Genomic DNA, 18,185 nt, shown 5'->3' with positions numbered 1-18,185 from the left:
AAAAATACCTTCGTAAGTCTTCCCCATTTTGCTTTGTGGCTGTGCTGGACATCCCCCCGCTGGAGCCAGAAGGCTGGGGATTCTCCCTGGTTCTATTCCTCCATGGACAAGTCCAGTGCCTTCTAGCTCTGAAAAGCATCTTCCTTCTACCTCCTTCTCTTGACCTCCGCTGCCTCCTCCCTCTTCTAAGCCAATTCCCTCCGTCACCTTCTACTTTTCTCTACTTTCTTTTCTCTGTCCATCCCTCCGATGGCCCTCCAAACAGCAGCCGCTCATCTGTTTATAATGTCAACAATCAGGTCAGGTCACTCTTGTAGTCTGAACCCTACTGATGGCTCCGAATGGTCCTTAGGATGAAGTTCAACCGCTTCCCCTTGGCCTACGAGGCCTATGCAATCTGGCCCTTGAGTTCTCCTGAGTCACGGAGGGTCACTGAATCCCTCAGCCAGCCTCACTAGCCTCATTGCTGTTAGGGGTTGAATTGTGTCCCCCTGGGGGATATGCCTAAGTCCTAACCTCTGGTACCTGTGAATGTGACCTTGTTTGGAAATGGGGTCTTGGAAGACATATCAGTTCAGTTACCGTGAGGTCATCCTGGTGTAGGATGGGTCCTAATCCAATAAGATTGGTGTCCTTATGAAAGAGAGACAGAGAGCAGGCAGTCAGGGAAGACAGAGGCAGAGATCAGAGTGATGCCTCTACAAGCCATGAAACACCAAGATGGCCGCCATCACCAGATGCTGGAAGAGATCCCCCCTCAGAGGCCTCTGAAGGAACCAACATGGCTGATGCCCTGATCTAAGACTCCTATCTCCAGAACTGTGCAACAATCAATACATTTGTTCTTAAAAGCCACCCGCTTGGTGATACTTGTTACAGCAGCCCTAGGAAAGGACTATACTGGCCTCTTCTTGGCTCCTGGAAAGTGTCAAACTTGCATCCACCTCCCTGTGTCTGCACATGCTGTTCCCTCTACCTCTACACCCACTTCTCTGTGGTGCCCTTGGTGGCTCCTCCTGACACATCAGGGCTTGATGAAAATGTCCTTTTGTCAGACACTTTCCCCAACTGTTCCATGTCAATTAGGTCACGAGGTCCCTTATTTTAAGTGAGTATGACCACATGCCAGTGCCCCCTTTGTTTCCTATTTTGATTATTCTCTGGCTTTATGTCGAAAACATTTCCAGAACCTGAGCTTTTTTTTGTTGCCACCCCACTATCTCCACTTTGCTCTAGGCCCCATCAACTCCTGCCTGGATCACTGCTTCCACCCTCGCCCTCCTGGCCCCCCACATGCAGCTATGAGCCAGGGAAAACCCAAACCAGGTCACATCCCTCCGCAGCTCAGAACCTCCCCTAGCTCCCGTTTCAGGGCAAGAGCCAAAGGCATTGTGGTCCACGAGACCCCACACGGTCTCAATCACCTCCTTGATCAACTCCCACTCTCCCCTGCCTTCATACACCTCCAGCCACGCTGGCTTCCTGGATGTTTGCAAATATTCCAGGTGTCCTGCCTCAGGGCCTTTACACTTGCCGTTCTTCTACCTGGCACACTATTCCCCATGTTACCCACAGGGCTCCCTCATCTCCTTCAGGTGTTTGTTCAAATATCACCTTCCCAGCTCTCCCTCACTATAATGACAACGTGCCCACCTCTCTCCACCTTCCTGTCCCTTCTCCCAAAGCACTGATAACTGCCTGACATCCTCTTCATTTTCCTTACGTATGTTATTTACTCTCTGGTGCCCAATGACTGGACAGTAAGTTCTATGAAGGCAAGGAATTGTCTGTTTTCTCACTGTTTTATCCCTAGAGCCTAGAACGGTACCTGGCACACAGCAGGTGCTCAATAAATGTTTGGTGAATGAGTGCCTCATTGACTGCTGTATCCCCACCATTCTAAACAGGCTCTGGCACACGTTGTTAGCTGCTGTGGAGGCGGCCCCGACTCATGGTGACCCCATACACAATGAAATGAAATGCTGTCCAGTTCCGTGCCATCCCCAGGATCAGCTGTGGATGGGGCCCTCGTGCTCCGTAGGGTTTTCATTAGCTAATTTTCAGAAGTAGATTGCCAGGCCTTTCTTCCTAGTCCGTCTTAGTCTGGAAGCTCTGCTGCCACCTGCTCAGCATCACATCAACATGCAAGCCTCCAATGATAGACTGGGAATCAAACCAGGGTCTCCAGGAAGAAAGAGAGAATTCTGCCACAGAACCACCACTGCCTGGTGTCTGGTACATAGTAGATGCTCAGTGAGGGTTTCTCAATTGACTGGAGACCAGAAGGCAAGTCAACGTCACAGCTGAATGAGAGATGGGGCTCCCTCACCCTCCCGTCCCACTACCGCTCACCAATCACTCTGAGCCAGGTCACTCCTCGGATAGTGCCATTGGGGAAGGTGGCAAAGTCACAGGTGTAGTTGCCCTCATCCTCCACCGTCAGCCCCCTGAAGGCCAGCGTGGCGTCCTGCAGCTTCACGTCAGTGCCCTGCCCGACCGCGACGAAGGACAGCCGATCTCGGCCCGGCTTCAGGCTGGGGAAGCTGGGGCCATACGAAGGGTGGAAGACGGCCACGTTTGGGGTGCCCCCAGCCGCATCCAGGCGCTGCCATGTCACCTGGGAGATGCGTACATCAGAAGTCAGTGGCAACAGGTGGCATGGCAGCTCCACAGTGTCCCCCAGGCGGCCCTGGACCTCAGGCAGCACACGGACACGCACGTCCTGGGCTCCTGGGAAGAGAAGAACAGGAGGTAAGGCAGGCCCCAGGTGGGGATGTCGCGGAGGGGGCCCCACAGGGAAATGCAAGAGCCTTGCAGGATCCTGATTCTACGAGAGAGTAGCTCCAAAAGACATTTTGGGAGGAACTAGGGAAATTTGAGTCTGGACTAGATGAGATGTTGTTGTTGTGTGCCATCGAGTCCATTCTGACTCACGGTGGCCCCATGTGCAACAGAGTAGAACTGTACTCTACAGGGCTGTCAATGGCTGATTTTTCGGGAGCCGATCACCAGGCCTTTTCTCCCGAGCCACCAGTGGGTGGGTCTGAACAGGCAACCTTTTTTATTAATTAATATTTTATTGTGTGTTTTCAGTGGAGGTTTACACAGCAGTTTAGGTTCCCATTCAAAAATTTCTACACAAGTTGTTCAGTGACATTGGTTACATTCTTCCCAACGCGTGAACATTCTCAGTATTTCCATTCTGGTTGTTCCCTTTCCACTCATCTAGCTTCCCTGCCCCCTTACATTCTCATCTTTGTTTTAAAGTAATTGTTGACCGTTTGGTCTCACATAGGCGATTTTTTAAAGGAGCACAGTACTTACAGGTAATATTCATTATTTTTGAGCCAATTTGTTATTTAGCCACAGGGTGACCTCAGGGGTTAGTTTCCATTCAAAGTTTGAAGAGTATATTAGGGCAATAGCCTCGAGCCCTCCAGTCTCAATCAGTCCAATAGGTCTGGCTTTTTTTTTTTTTTTTTAAGGAATTTGAGTGAATCACCAACCTTTTAGTTACCAGCCAGGTGCGTACAAACCATTTGGGCCACCCAGGGATCTCCAGATTAGATGATATTATGGAGTTATTATGTTAATATTTTAAGGTACAGTAATTAAATTGTGGTCATGTAGAATTCCTTTTCTTTAGAAGATTAAAAAAAAAAAACAAAACCCACTGCCATCAAGTTGATTCTGACTCACAGCCACCCCATAGGACAAGGCAGAATTGCCCCTATAGGGTTTCCAAGGAGTGGACTGGTGGACTCCAACAGCTGGCCTTTATGGTTAGCAACCTAACACTTAACCATTGTGCCACCAGGGCTCCAATCTCAAATGGTTCAGAAAAAAAAAAAAAAACTGTATAAGAAGAGTTGCTGGGTGGAGCAAAGGTTAATGTGGCTGCTAACCAAAAGATTGGAGGTTCGAGACCACCAGAAATACCTTGGAAGAAAGGCCTGGCAATCTACTGCTGAAAAATCGGCCACGGAAAACCCTATGGTGTGCAGTTCTACTCTGACACACACAGGGTCACCAGGAGTCAGAATCGACTGGGCGGCAACCAACGACAGAGGAAGAGACGAAGCAGATGTGGCCATGTGTTCCTCCTGCCAAGCCTAGTGTGGAGGAGGAGGGGGGCTCCTGGACCACTCCTGGGACTTACACTTGATATGTTTACAATTTTTCACAAGGAAAACGGGGGGAAAAAGGAATCCTCCTAAGATAAATCAATAAAAATAAGTCTATCACAAATAAACTTTAAGAAATTTAAAATGGGAGGCTAGTCTTATATTTTTCCCTCAGTTACACTTTCTTGCATACCTTTCTGTGAACCTACAACTCTCTTTGGCCTATCTTATTTTTAAACAGCTTTACTGAGATATAATTCACACACCATACAATTCATTCATTTAAAGTGTACGATTCAATGCCTTTTTGTATATTCACAGAGTTGCGGGTTATCATAAACAATTTTAGAACATTTTCATACCCCCAAAGGAAACCCCATACCCATTAAGTAGTCACTTCCCAATACCCCAATAAACACCGCCCCCCCGCCCCAGTTGTTATATGCCATGGAATTGACTCCAACTCACAGCGACCCTATAGGACTGAGTAGAATTGCCTCAGAGGGTTTCCTAGGCTGAAATCCTTACGGGAGCAGATTGCCGGGGCTTTTCTCCTGTGTAGCCGCTGGTGGGTTCAAACCACTGACCTTCTGGTTAGCAGCCGGGTGCTTAACCAGTGCGCCACCAGGGCTCCTTTTTCTCTCCCTAGGTAGTTACTACTTTCTGTCTCCATAGATTTGCTTATTCTGGACTTTCATATAAATAGAATCATATAATATGTGGTCTTTTGTGACTGGCTTCTTTCACTTAGCGTGTTTGAGGTTCAGCCTCATTGTAGCACGCATCAGTACTTCATTCCTTTTTATGGCTGAATACTATCCCATTGTATGGCTAGACCACATTTTACTTACCTTTTTATTCATCAGTTGAAGGATATATGGGTTGTTTCCAAACTTTTGGCTATTGCAAATAATGCTGCTATAAACACTCATGTACAAGTTTTTGGGTGAACACGTTTTCATTTTTCAGATTACCTTTTTTCTTTCCATCTAATAAAAACAGGAATAAAGAGGAATGCTGCCCTGTCATGCAAGGCAGTACATCATGGAGGCATAGAGAGCACAGGCTGCCTGGGTTCAAATGCCGACTCTGACACTTACTGGCTGTGTGACTTTGGGTAAGCCACTTAACCTCTCTGTACCTCAGTTTCCTTATCTGTAAAAAGAGAATAAGAGTAGTGCCCTCTTCCTAAGATTGCTATAAAAATTAAGAAACATTACAGCCATCTAAGATACAACTATTGGTCTCTATATGTCTGGAGCAAAAGAAAAAGAAGGAAACCCGAGAACTGGAATCACAGAGCTAACGGTCTCTGTGAACCACAGCCTCCTCTACCTTGAGATCAGAAGAACTAGACGGTGCCCAGCTACCACTACTGAATGTTCTGGTCAGAGTCACAGTAGGTGGATCCTGACAGAAAAGGAGAAAAATATGGAACAGAACTTCAAATTCTCAAAGAATCCAGACTTATTGGACCCACTGAGGCTAGACAATTTCCCAAGACTATGGCCCTGAGTTGCTCTTCAAACCTTGAACTGAAACTATCCCCTGAAGTCACCTTTAAACTAAGTAACAGTTTAGCTCAAAAAGCAAAGATTGTCACCCCTGAGTATTGCATTCTTAAAAAAGAAAAAAATTTATATGCGACCAAATGGACGACAGCGATTTTATTAAAAATTTTTTTAATTGTACTTTAGATGAAGGTTTACACATATTGTTTTGTGACTTTGGTTGCCAATCCCACGACATGTCAACACTCTCCCCTTCTCGACCTTGGATTCCCCATTTCCATTTGTCCAGCTTTCCCGTCCCCTCCTGCCTGCTCGTCCTTGCCCCTGCGCTGGTGCGCCCCTTTAGTCTCATTTTGTTTTATGGGCCTGTCTAATCTTTGGCCGAAGGGTGAACCTCAGGAGTAACTTCATTACTGAGCTATAAGGGTGACAGGGGCCGTACTCTCAGGGTTTCTCCAGTCTCTGTCAGACTAGTAAATCTGGTCTTTTTTTTTTTTGTGAGTTAAAATTGTGCTCTACATTTTTCTCCAGATCAATCCAGAACCCTCTATTGTGATCCCTGTCAGAGCAGTCAGTGGTGGTAGCTGGGCACCAGTGAGTTGTGCTGGACTCAGTCTGGTGGAAGCCGTGGTAGCTGTGGGACAACAGCTATTTTAAAGCATAGATGAGAAGGTTAGAAGGCAGACATTAAATCAATGGGAATGAAGCAACCAGAACAGAAATAAGGAGGATGTTGATACAATGTGAAGAATGTAACTAATGTCACTGATCATTACGTCTAGAAAATGCGGAATGGGAGTGCTGTGTATACCTTCACTAAAAATAAAAAACATTAATTAAAAAAAAAAAAGAAGAAGAAATATTTGCAAAGCACTTAGCAAAGGGCCACAGGAAACGCAAGATCAGGGCTTATTAAATAAACACAGTGAGGAGGTATAATTACAAGGGGCTCTTGACATTCAGAAGGAGCCCTGGTCCACAGTGGTTAAAGTGCTCCGCTGCTAATCAAAAGGTGGGAGGTTCGAAACCACCAGCTGCTCCTTGGAAGAAAGACTGCTTCCATAATCATTACAGCCTGGGAAACCCCACAAGGCAGTTCTACTCTGTCCTACAGGGTCACTATCAGTTGGAATCAACTCAAGGGCATAAGAGATTTGGTTTTGTTTTTTGGCTTTCTTTTCACTCAGCCCTGAGGCAGGGCTAAGGGCACATGATCCAATTCTGGACCCTGTTTCTGCCTGGGATGGGTGTGTGTGGGCGCGTCCTGCCTCAGGCAGGAACCCAGGCAATGTGAACAGATGACTCTAAAGAGAGGTCCCCACCATGGTCTCAGGGAACATCCAGCTCAACTGGCATAACAGAGTTTATAAAGAAAATGTTCTACATTCTACTTTGGTGAGTAGTGGTCTTAAAAGCCATCTAGGACACTCCACTGGTCTCACCTCTTCGGAAGCAAGGATGAAGAAAACTAAAGACATAGGGAAAGATTAGTCCAGAGGACTAACAGACCACAACTACCACAGCCTCCAACAGACTGAGTCCAGTACAACGAGGTGGTCCCCGGCTACCATCACTGACTGCTCTGACAGGGATCACAACAGAGGGTCCCGGACAGAGCTGGAGAAAAACGTAGAACAAAATTCTAACCCAAAAAGAAAAGACCAGACTTGCTGACCTGACAGAGACTGGAGAAACCCTGAGAGTATGGACCCCAGACACCTTTTCAGCTCAGTAATGGGGTCACTCCTGAGGTTCACCCTTCAGCCAAAGATTGAACAGGTCCATGGAACAAAACAAGACTAAAGGGGCGCACCAGCCCTGGGCCAAGTACTGGAAGGCAGGAGGGAACAGGAAAGCTGGTAATAGGGAACCCAGGGTTGAGAAAGGAGAGTGTTGACTTGTCATTGGGTTGTTAACCAATGTCATACAACAATGTGTGTACTGACTGTTTGATGAGGAAACTAGTTTGTTCTGTAAAGCTTCATCTAAAATTCAATTAAACAAATAAATAAAGAGAGGTCCCTGGCAGCAGGCAACCCCGCGGACTTTCAGGAGGAAGCCATCGGTGAAGGTGTAACTGTGCCCCATCATCATGTCATGGAATCCCCAGCATGCCCTGTGACTAAACCTGAGGATGCCACCTTAGGAAATAGGGCTCCTCCCCTCTGGAGGGGCATAGGGCCAGGTGTGCAGAGTTCAGGGCCCCAGAGCCGGCTCCGGCGTAGGCTCCCTGCTGCCTTGGCCCCTTTCTAGCTGGGTGACCTGGTTTCTGAGTCCAAATTCCTCCAGGGTCCATTGTGACAATTCCACTCAGCGACGCTCTCCTGGACTCTCTTGGTAAGGCCCGGTACCTGAGTGGACAGAGTGAGTAAGCTGCTTGCTGTAGGCCAAATCTGGCACTCGTGTGTATTTGTGTTGGCCCACGCAGTGCTGTGAATGAGTGGCCAACACAGAAGGGTCTGGAGTGTTGGCCCACGCAGTGCTGTGAATGAGTGGCCAACACAGAAGGGTCTGGAGCCAGCACATGAAAGCTCAGAAAAAATATCAGGGGATGGAGCTCCAGGGGCAACACTTGGCTGGCTCTGAGGAAGGGTTGCCACCTTTCCACAGGGCTCTCCCTCACAGGCTCACCCCAGCTCCCTGAGCCTGGAGCTCGGCTTCTCTCAGAAAGGGATAAAGGGAATCAAAGCTTTCCTTCAGGTCCCCTATTCCAGGATGTCCTCCCTCCTTCCCTCCGTCAGGCCAGCGCCCCCCGCCCCCCGCAGTCTCCATGGTGTTCTAGGTGATAATTATTTGTTTCAATATTTGTCTTCCCCACTAGAATGTCAACCCCTGGAGAGCAAGCACCTGGCCTGGCAACCCGCACTCAGCACCAGGCCTGATCCCCCTTCAAGTGTTTACCTAGCACCCACTATGTGCCAGGCCATATTTCCTACCCAGCCCCCAAAGGCACTGCCCTTTCTAGCTGGCTGAGAAGGGCAGGGCACTCAAGTCAGACGCAAGAAAGCCATCCAGACCTGTAAAAGCTGCAGACAGCAAAGAAGGGTGGGGCCAAGGAGTTGGGTTTTGCCCTGAATGCAAGTGGGAGCCATTGAGGGTTCTTCAGTTGGAGAGTGACTTAACTTCACTTAAGCCAAGGAGGCCTGAGGGACCGGTGGTGAGATGGATATCAAAAATATCAAAATGGGCCAAAAAGGTGTCAAAGACACACCCAAGAGGTTATGCCTAAGACTGGGTGTGGGGATGTTAACAAGACTTAGAAAAGGAAGGGATTTGGTGGTAGGGGGTGAGGGAGGAGTATTAGGCTCTGTGCTGGCTGAGGGTGCAAGTTGGGTACTTGCTCTCCAGGGGCTGACATTTCAGTAATGGCCGAGTCTTTACAGTGGCCCATGAGGTCCTGCACAATCTCCCTGTCCCCTCTCTGCTCTCAACTCCACCCTCTTCTCTTGCTCACTCAGTTCCAGCCACGCTGGCCTCCTCACTCTTCCTCAAACATGCCAGCAAGCCCCGCCTCAGGGGCTCTACCCAAATGACCACCACGAACAGCCATAAGGAGTCCTGGTGGTGCAACAGGAAAGCGCTTGCCTGCTAACCAAAAGGCTGGCAGTTAGAAACCACTCAGCAGCTCCCGGTGATCTGCTGTCACATGGGGTCGCTATGAGTCACCTAACAAGAAGACCAGCCACGAAGACTGCAAGGGGTGGGGCCTCATTCATCTGAGGGAAGGAGGGAGGGCTTCCTGGAGGAAGGGACCTGAGAAGAATCTGATTCCTGTATTTGTTTCCAAGGGAAGCCGAGTTCTAGGCCCATGGAGCCCCACACCCCTTTCTGAGGGACCCATCCTTCCGGGCCTTAGGTTTCCCTGTGACTACAAGGTGCTCAGATCCCCCTTCTGAGGAAGCCTGCCTTTGGCAACCAGGGTGCCACCTGAGCACCATCAGCTGCAAATGATAAGCAGCTGCCACGGAGTCGACTCTGACTCACGGCGACCCTGGGTGTGTCAGAGAAGGACTGTGCTCCACGGGGTTGTCGGTGGCCGGTTTTCCGGACGTGGATCACCACGCCTTTCTTCTAAGGCACCTCTGGGTAGACTCGAGCCTCCAACCTTTCACTCAGCAGCCGAGCATGTTACTTATTTGCGCCACCCCGGGATTCTACAGATGATGAAACCTGTTGCCATCGAGTTGCTTCAGACTCACAGCGGCCCTACAGGATGGAAGAGAACCGCCCCACAGGGTTCCTAAGGCTGCCATCTTCATGGAAGCAGACTGCTGCATCTTTCCCCTGCAGAGTGGCTCGCGGGTTCGAATTGCTGAGCTTTTGGTTGGCAGCTGAGCGCTTAACCACTGTCCCACCAGGGCTCCTTCTACAGATGATAACCCTCCACATTTAGCTTCTTTGGGGTGAAATCCTCAGGTAGTTCTTTCACCCCAAAGCCTCTCCCCTTCCTGCCTAGCTGCTCTGTTCCCTTCCCTGCACGCTGTGAACGTCGTCAGGACAGGGATTTTTGCCTTGTTTTACTCACAGCTGTATCCCTAGTAGCTACAACAGAGACTGGCACATGTCAGGTGCTCAGTAAACATCTGCTGAATGAGCAGGTGAATCAGGTTCTAAAATCCCATTGCTTCCCCATGCCCACCGTGAGCTTAGAACTAGAATTCTGAATGGCTGAATAGGATGGTTTAGCCCCTTGTGGGGCCAAGTCTATTTTTTAAAGCGTTTCCACCTCAGTAAAACATTCAGGATAGAGACCTTGGAGTCAATCCTGACTCATTGCTTTCTCTTTCAACACACACGTAGTCCGTGAGGAAATCCTGTTGGCTCCATCTTCAAACTGTGTCTATGATCTGACCACATGATCCCTCCACTGCTCCAAAAACCAAGAATGGGTTGGTTTTGAAGTAACGGTTGTGACCCCATACGTATCAGAGTAGAACTGCATTCCATAGGGTTTGCAGTGGCTGATTATTTGGAAGTGGATAGCCAGGTCTTTCTTCCGAGGTGCCTCTGGCATGGACTTAAACCTCCAACCTTTTGGTTAGCAGGTGAGCACATTTACCGTTTGCACCACCCAGGGACTCCCCACTGCCTCCAGCCTGGTCTAAGCCACCGTCCCCTTGAGCCTGGACTATTGTGTTGTCCCCACCACCCATTTCCACATGAGCCAGCAGGATCCTGTGAGAACCTACATCAGCATGTCCCTCCTCTCTGCTCAGAGCTCTCCTGTGGCTACCACATCACTCAGAAAAAAAGCTCAGGTCTTTACAGTGGCCCATGAGGCCCTGCACCATCTGTCCTGGTCCCCTCCCTGTCCTCATCGCCCATCCTCTTCCCCTGGTTAACTCGGCTCCAGCCACACTAGCCTCCTTGCTATTCCTAAACCCACCAGGTAAGTCCCCCACCTCACGGCCTTTGCACCAGCTCCTTCCCTACAGGTCCCCATAGCTCCCTCCCATAATTCCTTCAGGTCTTGTTCAGTGAGGCCTCCTCTGACCACCCTACTGATATTATCGCTTTGACCCTGCTTTATTTGTCCTTAACTCCTCCTGGCACCCATTACTACAAAACACATAGCTTACTATATCTCCTCCAGCACCAGGTGAGCAGGTATCTTTGTCTTGCTCCCTGCCGTATCCCCAGAGTCTGGCACAGTGCCTGGCACACAGTAGGAGCTCCATAAATACGTTGAATGACTGAGTGAGATGCTGAGGGAGAATCAACTGTGCATTAGATCACACAGGCAGATGCTGGGTGAGAGTTTGGGCTTTTTGCTGAGGGCACTAGGGAGCCATGGAGAGTTATAAGCAGAGCGGGGGACAAGGCCAGCTTTGTGCTTTAGGAAGATGCCTCAGAACAGTTTGGAAGGGAAAGACTGAGGCAGAGACCCAGGGGAGAGGAGATGCCTGGATCAGGGTCGGGGCTCTGAGGGTGAGGGGGACCCAGGGTGTGGGTGATGCCCCGATGTTTGTGCTTCAGGTGGAGATGGGGAAAATGAAGGCAGGAGGACGGCTGGCCAGGAATAAGAACCCTGGTGTCCAGCACACTGCAGATGGGTGCCTGAGCTCTGACCTTGGCTGGGACGTGGCCAGCACTGCAGTGGGGGAGGGTGGTGTGGGAAAACTGGCCTCCTGCAGCTTCTGTGACAAGTCAGCCTGATGACAGCTTCATGAGGTGTCAGCTGGGTCCCCTGACACACTTCCTCTCCCAGTGGACTGGGCCTGCAGGCTTCCTGCCACGGGAGCGCAGGGCTGCCTGGGGCCTGGTGTGAGCCAAGGGGAGAGATCTGGGGACAGAGAGACCCAGGGATGGGGAGACTAAGGCAGAAGGGAGTGTGCACAGTGACTCATGGAACTCTGGAGAAAGATGGGGTTGGGAATCTAGACTCCTGAATCTGAGGGAGTTGGGAGCCCAGACTCCTGGGTCTGAGGGAGGAGGAAGCTGGGGACTGGACTGCTGGATCTGAGGAGGAGGAAGCTGGAGACTGGACTCCTGGGTCCGAGGGAGGAGAAAGCTGGGGACTGGCCTCTTGGGTCTGAGGGAGGACGAAGCTGGGGGCTGGCTCCCTGGGTCTGAGGGAGGAGGGGCCTAGGGTGCCCTGGACCCCAAGAACCTGGGGAGGAGGGACTGGAGGCTGGGCTCCTGGGTCCCTGCCTGGCTGGCTCCTCAGGACTTGGGTTACCCCAACCTCAGCCTATAAAACCCTGTGACCCACCCTCCCATCGCATGACGTGGCCAGACCCTAGCAGGCCCTTGAAGGCCTGTGTGCTTTGAGCCCTGGCCTCAGCTACTGCCTCAGCCACCTCATTAATTAATTAATTGCATTCATCATAGTGACCACCCCCGCAGCGGAAATCCGACCAGTTTGGGGGGTGTGTGGCAGGGGCAGCCAGGATATAGGACTGTCTGTCTGTGCCTGGAGCTCTGCCCCTCCCTCCCTGCTTCCCCCAGCCTGTCCTGCTGATTGTGATTTTTACTCAGCCCGGGAGAACTGAGGGCTGAGACTTCCCTTCCTTTCTGCAGGGGCCAGGGCCACCCTGATGGTCTCCCCTGTGGGCTCTGCCCCTTCTGGGGTTGAATCTGTAGGGCTGCTCTTTTGGGCTGAGCCCCTGGTAAGACCACCTAACGCCTCTACCCCTTAGAGACTCTCACCTCCCCTTCTTGCAGGTTCTATCGCTTGAAAGTCTTAATTCTCTTCGAGGCATCTCTCAGTGTCTCTTGTGTCTCCCAGGATCTCTGGTATCTCTGCAACTGGTTCTGAGGGTCTTGTGTCTGCCCCTCTGTGCCTCTGACTCCTAGAATTTCTATCTCTTTGTCAGATCCCTGGGTGGTGCAAATGGTTTGTACTCATCTACTAAACTAAAGGTTGGCAGCTCGAACCCACCCAGCGGTGCTGTGGGAAGAAAGGCCTGGCAATTGCATATTAGCCCATAAAAAAAAAAAAAAAAGCCCTAAACCCATTGCTGCTGAGTCGATTCCAAAACACAGTGAGCCAAGAAAACCCTATGGAGCACAGTTCTATTCTGACGTGCATGGGGTCACTGTGAGTCAGAATCAACTCAAAGGCAACGGGGTTTTTTTGTTTTGTCTCTTTGCCTCTCAGGTCTTTGCCCTTATATGTGTTAGAGTCTCTGTCACTCTTATCTGTATCTCCCAGGGTCTCCGCTCTGTGTCTCTCTTATTCCCCTTCCCCTGGTTATTTAACAGCTTTATATAATTCATATACTGTACAATTCACCCATTTAGAATGTACAATTCAGCGGCTCGAGAATCCTCAGAGTTGTGTGTATATCACCACAGTCAACTTTAGAACACTTTCAGTCCAAGAAGACGCCCCTGCCCTCGCCCCGTTGTTCTCAGCCGTTCTCATAGTCTCCTTTGTGACATCTGAGGTCTTGGTTCTTAGGGGTCTGGGTCTCCCAGTCTCTGGAATCTGGCTTTCTGCACCAGATTCCTGGAGTCTCTAATCTCTCAAGTTCTCTGTCTCTCAGGGTCTCTGCTTCTCTGTCTCTGACCCTGGGGTTTCCTATCCCCTTTTCTGATAAATATTCTCTCTGCCCAAGCCAGCTTGGGCCATTGCCTTGGGCCTCCTCTTCTCCTCCCCCTCCTGCTCCATTTCTCAGCCTTCCTGGGACATTAAAAATGTAACAGCATCCTGGGCAGGGGCGGGGGAGCTGGCCTGCATGCCCCACTCCCTGTCCTTTCTATGTGCACCACTCCCTGTGGCCCACACATGACTGGCCTTGAGACTGGGCTCGGCTGTGCCCTGACCTCCCTGGGTCATGGCATCTTCACCCTCCTTCCCTGACTGTCACCAAACCTTTCAGACTCTTCTTTAGTTGTTCCCATCTTCAGCCCGCTGTCTTTGTCCAGCTCTCTTCCCCCCCTTTCTCTGCCCCATCCCTGTGTCTTTCCCCTCCATCTCTCCACTTCATTCCTGCACGTGCCTCTGGCCTCTTCCCAAATTTATTTCCTCCACTTCTTCCTTCTGTCCGTTTCTGCTCCCATTCCTGTTATCTGTTCCCATCTTTGTATATCCAGCCTCTTCTGTATCCCTTCCCCACCCCCACTTCTCCTCTGCCCAGCCCCCCTTGCCTAACGAGAGGTGACAGCTAGACCTGCAGTCCCCTTTCCTCCTGTCCCCCTCCACCACCAGGGATGAACAGTGAACGCTTAGAAAGGCACTGGGAGGGGGAGCCAGCCCAGGTGGGGCTCCCTCATCCCTTGTGGAGGCCGAGGAAGGGGAAGACAGAGGAGGTAGAGACAGGTGAACAGAGATGGATGGAGAGAGACAGACAAATAGACTGGGAGAAGGGAAGAGAGAAAGCACTCCAGAGAGACATGGAGGGAGAGACAGAGGAAGAGAGAAATGAAGAGAAAGGGAGGGTGAAGGAAAAAGGTAGACAGACCCACAGAGAGAGAAGGGAAGAGACAGAATCAGCCAGCAGAGAGCTGAGGCAGAAGGCTTCAGGGTCAGTTAAGGGGAACGGCCCCTTCCAGGAACTAAAAGCTTTCACTTGGGGCCAGTGGGACCTTTAAATCCTTCCCATAGCTTCACAGGGAAGGTGTTATGAATTGAATTGTGTCCTCCCAAAATATGTGCTGTAAATCCTAACCTCTAAGCCTGCAGTTACAATCCCATTTGGGAATGGGCTGTCCTTTTTATGTTAATGGCGCAGGATTAGTGTAGCATGTATCTTGAGTCGATCTCTTTTGAGATATTAAAAAGATTAAACAAGCAAGGCAGTAGCAGAGAAGGGGGAAGAGAGATGCCAAGACACATGAAGATCGCCCAGGGGCAGATGCTCAGAAGAGACAAGGACCTTCCTCCAGAGCTGACACAGACAGAAAGCTTTCCCCTAGAGCCAGCACCCTGAATTCTGACTTCTAGCCTCCTAAACTGTGAGAAAATAAATTTGTTTGTTAAAACCACCCACTTGTGGTATTTCTGTTACAGCAGCACTAGACAACTAAGACAGAAGGGACTATTATCTCCCTTTTACAAAGGAGGAAAATGGAGGCTCAAAGAGGCTCCCACCCAGCTGAACAGAGCGGATCAGAAGAGCAAAGAGGGTAGGCTCTGGAGCTGGACTCCCCAAGGACTGGCTGTGGAACCCGGGAAAGTGGCTTGTCCTTTTTGAGCATCTGTTACCTCATTCGCAAAATGAGAACAGGTATAGGACCTGCCTCCTAGAGCAGTCTAGAACTCTCCGTGAAAGCTATCTAGAACCTTCCACGATAAGTCAACCGAGCACTCACTCAGAGGCTCTGATAGGGTCTTTGACACGAGGCAGGGGGATGAAGGAGATAGTCCCCAGCTCTGGGTCAAGGCTGATAGAGACTCAGAGACATCCGGAGGGGGGTGGGGAACGACACCAGGGAGCTGGCTCGGGTACTCCCACATCCCTCCGCACCCCTTTCTGAAAGAACCGTAGGGAAACCCCAGCATCCCGAGATTCCAGCTGAGGATAAACAGCCCGGTCACCTGCAGGGGGCGGAGCCGGCACCTCCTTCACCTGTTCCCTCCTAGCCCCTCCCTCCCCTGGGGTCCTCGCCCCCAAGCGGGGGTGGGGACAGGAGGAAGGGCGGGGTGGGTAGGGTTAAGAGCAGAGTAGAGGGTGGGGCGGAGGATTAGGGCGGCGATTCCTGCCGCCCAACTCCAGCAGCGGCTCAGAGGACAAAGGCGCAGCGAGAGGAAAGATAAGGTACCGAAACCCGGGAGTCCGGAACCGGGAGTCGGGAGAGCGCCCGCCCCGCCCCGCCCGGCTCGGCTAAAGTGAAACCGGGAAAAGTTCCCCCGGGACGTCCCCGCCGACAGCTCACACGGAGGGATGTCCCCTCCCCTGGCCTCCGGGACACGGGCCTCCTGTTCTGCTTGGGACCCAGCTGACCAAGACTCCGGCCCTCGACTGTATCTGGAACCCAGGAGACCAAGTCCCTGCCCAGTTATATCAGGATCTCATACGGCATTCCTCTGCCCACAATGAAATCGGAAGCCCATGAAATGGAGCCTCCGCCCCCCAATTCTACCTAAAACCCAGAGCCCTCTGCCCACAATCAAATATAGAACCCATAAGATTGAGAACCCCCAGGATTCAACTCCACCTGGACTCCAGTAGACAGAGCCCTCAACCCAGGATTAAATCTGGAGCTCACAAGATCGAGACCCCGCCCCCAGGCTCCAGCTCTACCTGAACTCCAGTATACTGGGGCCCCTATATAAGCCTACCCACAACTAATTCTGGAGCCCACAAGATTGAGACCCTCCAGGCTCCAGTTCTATCTGGACTCCAGTAGACAGAGCCTCTTGCCCCAAATTAAATCTGAAACCCACAAAATTGAGTCCCTTTTCCTAGTTCTGTCTGGACCCCATTAAACAGAGCTTCTGGTCATCATTCCACCTGGAACCCAGGACACAGAGACCCTAGCCCCGAATTTTTCTGGAACCAAGGAGTAAGCCTCCAGACCCTTGTAATCTGAGGCCCACAGTCGGAGCCCTCAGCTCCCTGAGATCCGGACTTGAATCCCCTCGGCCCTTCCCCTAGGTCACCCAAACTCTCATCCTCCACCCTCCGAGATCCCAAGTCCGAGCTCCCCACTACTCTCGTGGTCGACACCAGGCCCCTGCCCTCAATTCTCTCCAGGCCTGAGACGCTCAGCCCTGGGAGAAGGAAAAAGAGGCGGGGGGTGGTCTCGCCTCATCACCGCGACCCTCCTGCTGGGGTGGGGGGAGACATTCCCTACATTCCTGAGTGGGGAAGTGGAGACGGAAACCCAGATCCGGGCTAACAGCTCGGCGCAGGGTGGGGAGGGGGCGTGAGGGCTCCGGCCGACCTCAGGTTTAACCCTTTCAGCGGCAGGGTCTCAGGGAGGGGGAGGAGAGGAACAGAAGTTGGGATTGAGAATGGAGGTGAGGGGTGAGCAGGAGGCAGAGAGGAAGAGTCAGCCAGGAAGGCGGCACAAGAGAGGGGGGCTCGGTAAACTGGGGGTAAGTGCGGGATAGAAAGTGGGGGATGGGGGAGGGTCCCCGCGGAGGAAGAGGAGTCCCCGGGGCCGCCCGCGCTCTCACCGGTTTCCCAGACCAGCAGCAGCAGCAGCGACAGCAGCAACGTCGGCGACGATTTCGACGGCGTGAGCGCTGCGGCCCGGGCCATGGAGGGCCCGGGAAGGGACTGGACCCCGGTGGGGGGCCGCGGGCCACTACGCGAGCGCTGATCGGGTGGGTGGGGGAGCAGGTGCCTGAAGGGCCCCGGCACCAGGCCGGTTATTACCGCGCTCAGCTTTCCTGTGTCCGCGCCCGGGGCCCCTAGCTCCGCTCTGGCCGTTCGGACCCGCTGACGTCACAGGACACACCCCTTTGCTCCCCGCCCCCTCGAGTGGACCCTGGGCTCCGGCCCGCCCCCTCCCGGGATTCTCCGCCGGGCGGTTACCCAGGATTCTACCCGGACCGCCTCCCAGGATTCTGACCACGCCCCCTCCTGTGGTCCTACGCCCGCCCCCAAGCTTCTGACCCCGCCCCCTCCCAGGAGTCTACGCCCGCCCCCAGCATCCTGACTCCGCCCCCTCCCGGTGTTCTATTTCTGCCCGAGTCTGGATCCTGACCCCGCCCACCCCCGGAATTCAACACCCGCCTCTCCCCAGGATTCTGTGCTCGCTCCTCTCCCAGAATTCTACCCTTTCCCTCTCGATGTTCGAACCCGCCCTCTTCGGTATCCTATCCCCGCCCCCAAGGTGTTGTAACCACGCCCCCACCCTTTGCACCCTAGAGGCCCCCCACACCCCTCCCCCAGCTCCGCCCAGCTCCGCTAAGGTTCTGACACGCCCCCTCCGGAGCTTCTGGCCTCCTCCGCCCTCGCGAAGCCACGCCCCCGGTGCGGCCCCGCACACCTGCTCCCTCGGATTCTGCGGTCCTGCCTGGTTTCGGTCCGGTTTAAAGTTCTGACCCTCCCCCTTCAGCATTAGCCGTCCACACGCCTGCGTGAGGCACGTGGGCTCTTACAGGCCCGCCCGCTCTAGGGCCTCGCCCCCACGTTGAGCCTTCGTCCCCATCCCC

The 18,185-nt window shown here is 52.3% G+C and overlaps 1 protein-coding gene across 2 annotated transcripts in view; it reads right to left on the bottom strand.

The window, feature by feature from the left end:
• Window positions 1-17,471, bottom strand: part of NECTIN2 (nectin cell adhesion molecule 2) — a 35,394-nt gene extending 17,923 nt beyond the window's left edge. Inside the window, exons 1-2 of one of the 2 annotated variants that reach the window (XM_010586907.2) lie at window positions 17,202-17,471; window positions 2,353-2,730 (exon numbers count right to left, since the gene is read on the bottom strand). In XM_010586907.2, the coding sequence (XP_010585209.2) occupies window positions 2,353-2,730; window positions 17,202-17,286 (463 nt within the window). In that variant the 5' untranslated portion in view covers window positions 17,287-17,471. The remainder of the gene's footprint in view (window positions 1-2,352; window positions 2,731-17,201) is intronic. The other variant, XM_064293792.1, reaches the window with a different exon arrangement.
• Window positions 17,472-18,185: the final 714 nt, after the last annotated feature.

Source organism: Loxodonta africana, chromosome 11 (genome assembly GCF_030014295.1).
Source record: "Loxodonta africana isolate mLoxAfr1 chromosome 11, mLoxAfr1.hap2, whole genome shotgun sequence".
In the NCBI taxonomy this organism is placed as follows: domain Eukaryota; kingdom Metazoa; phylum Chordata; class Mammalia; order Proboscidea; family Elephantidae; genus Loxodonta; species Loxodonta africana.
This window is presented reverse-complemented; position numbering and strand designations above follow the sequence as displayed.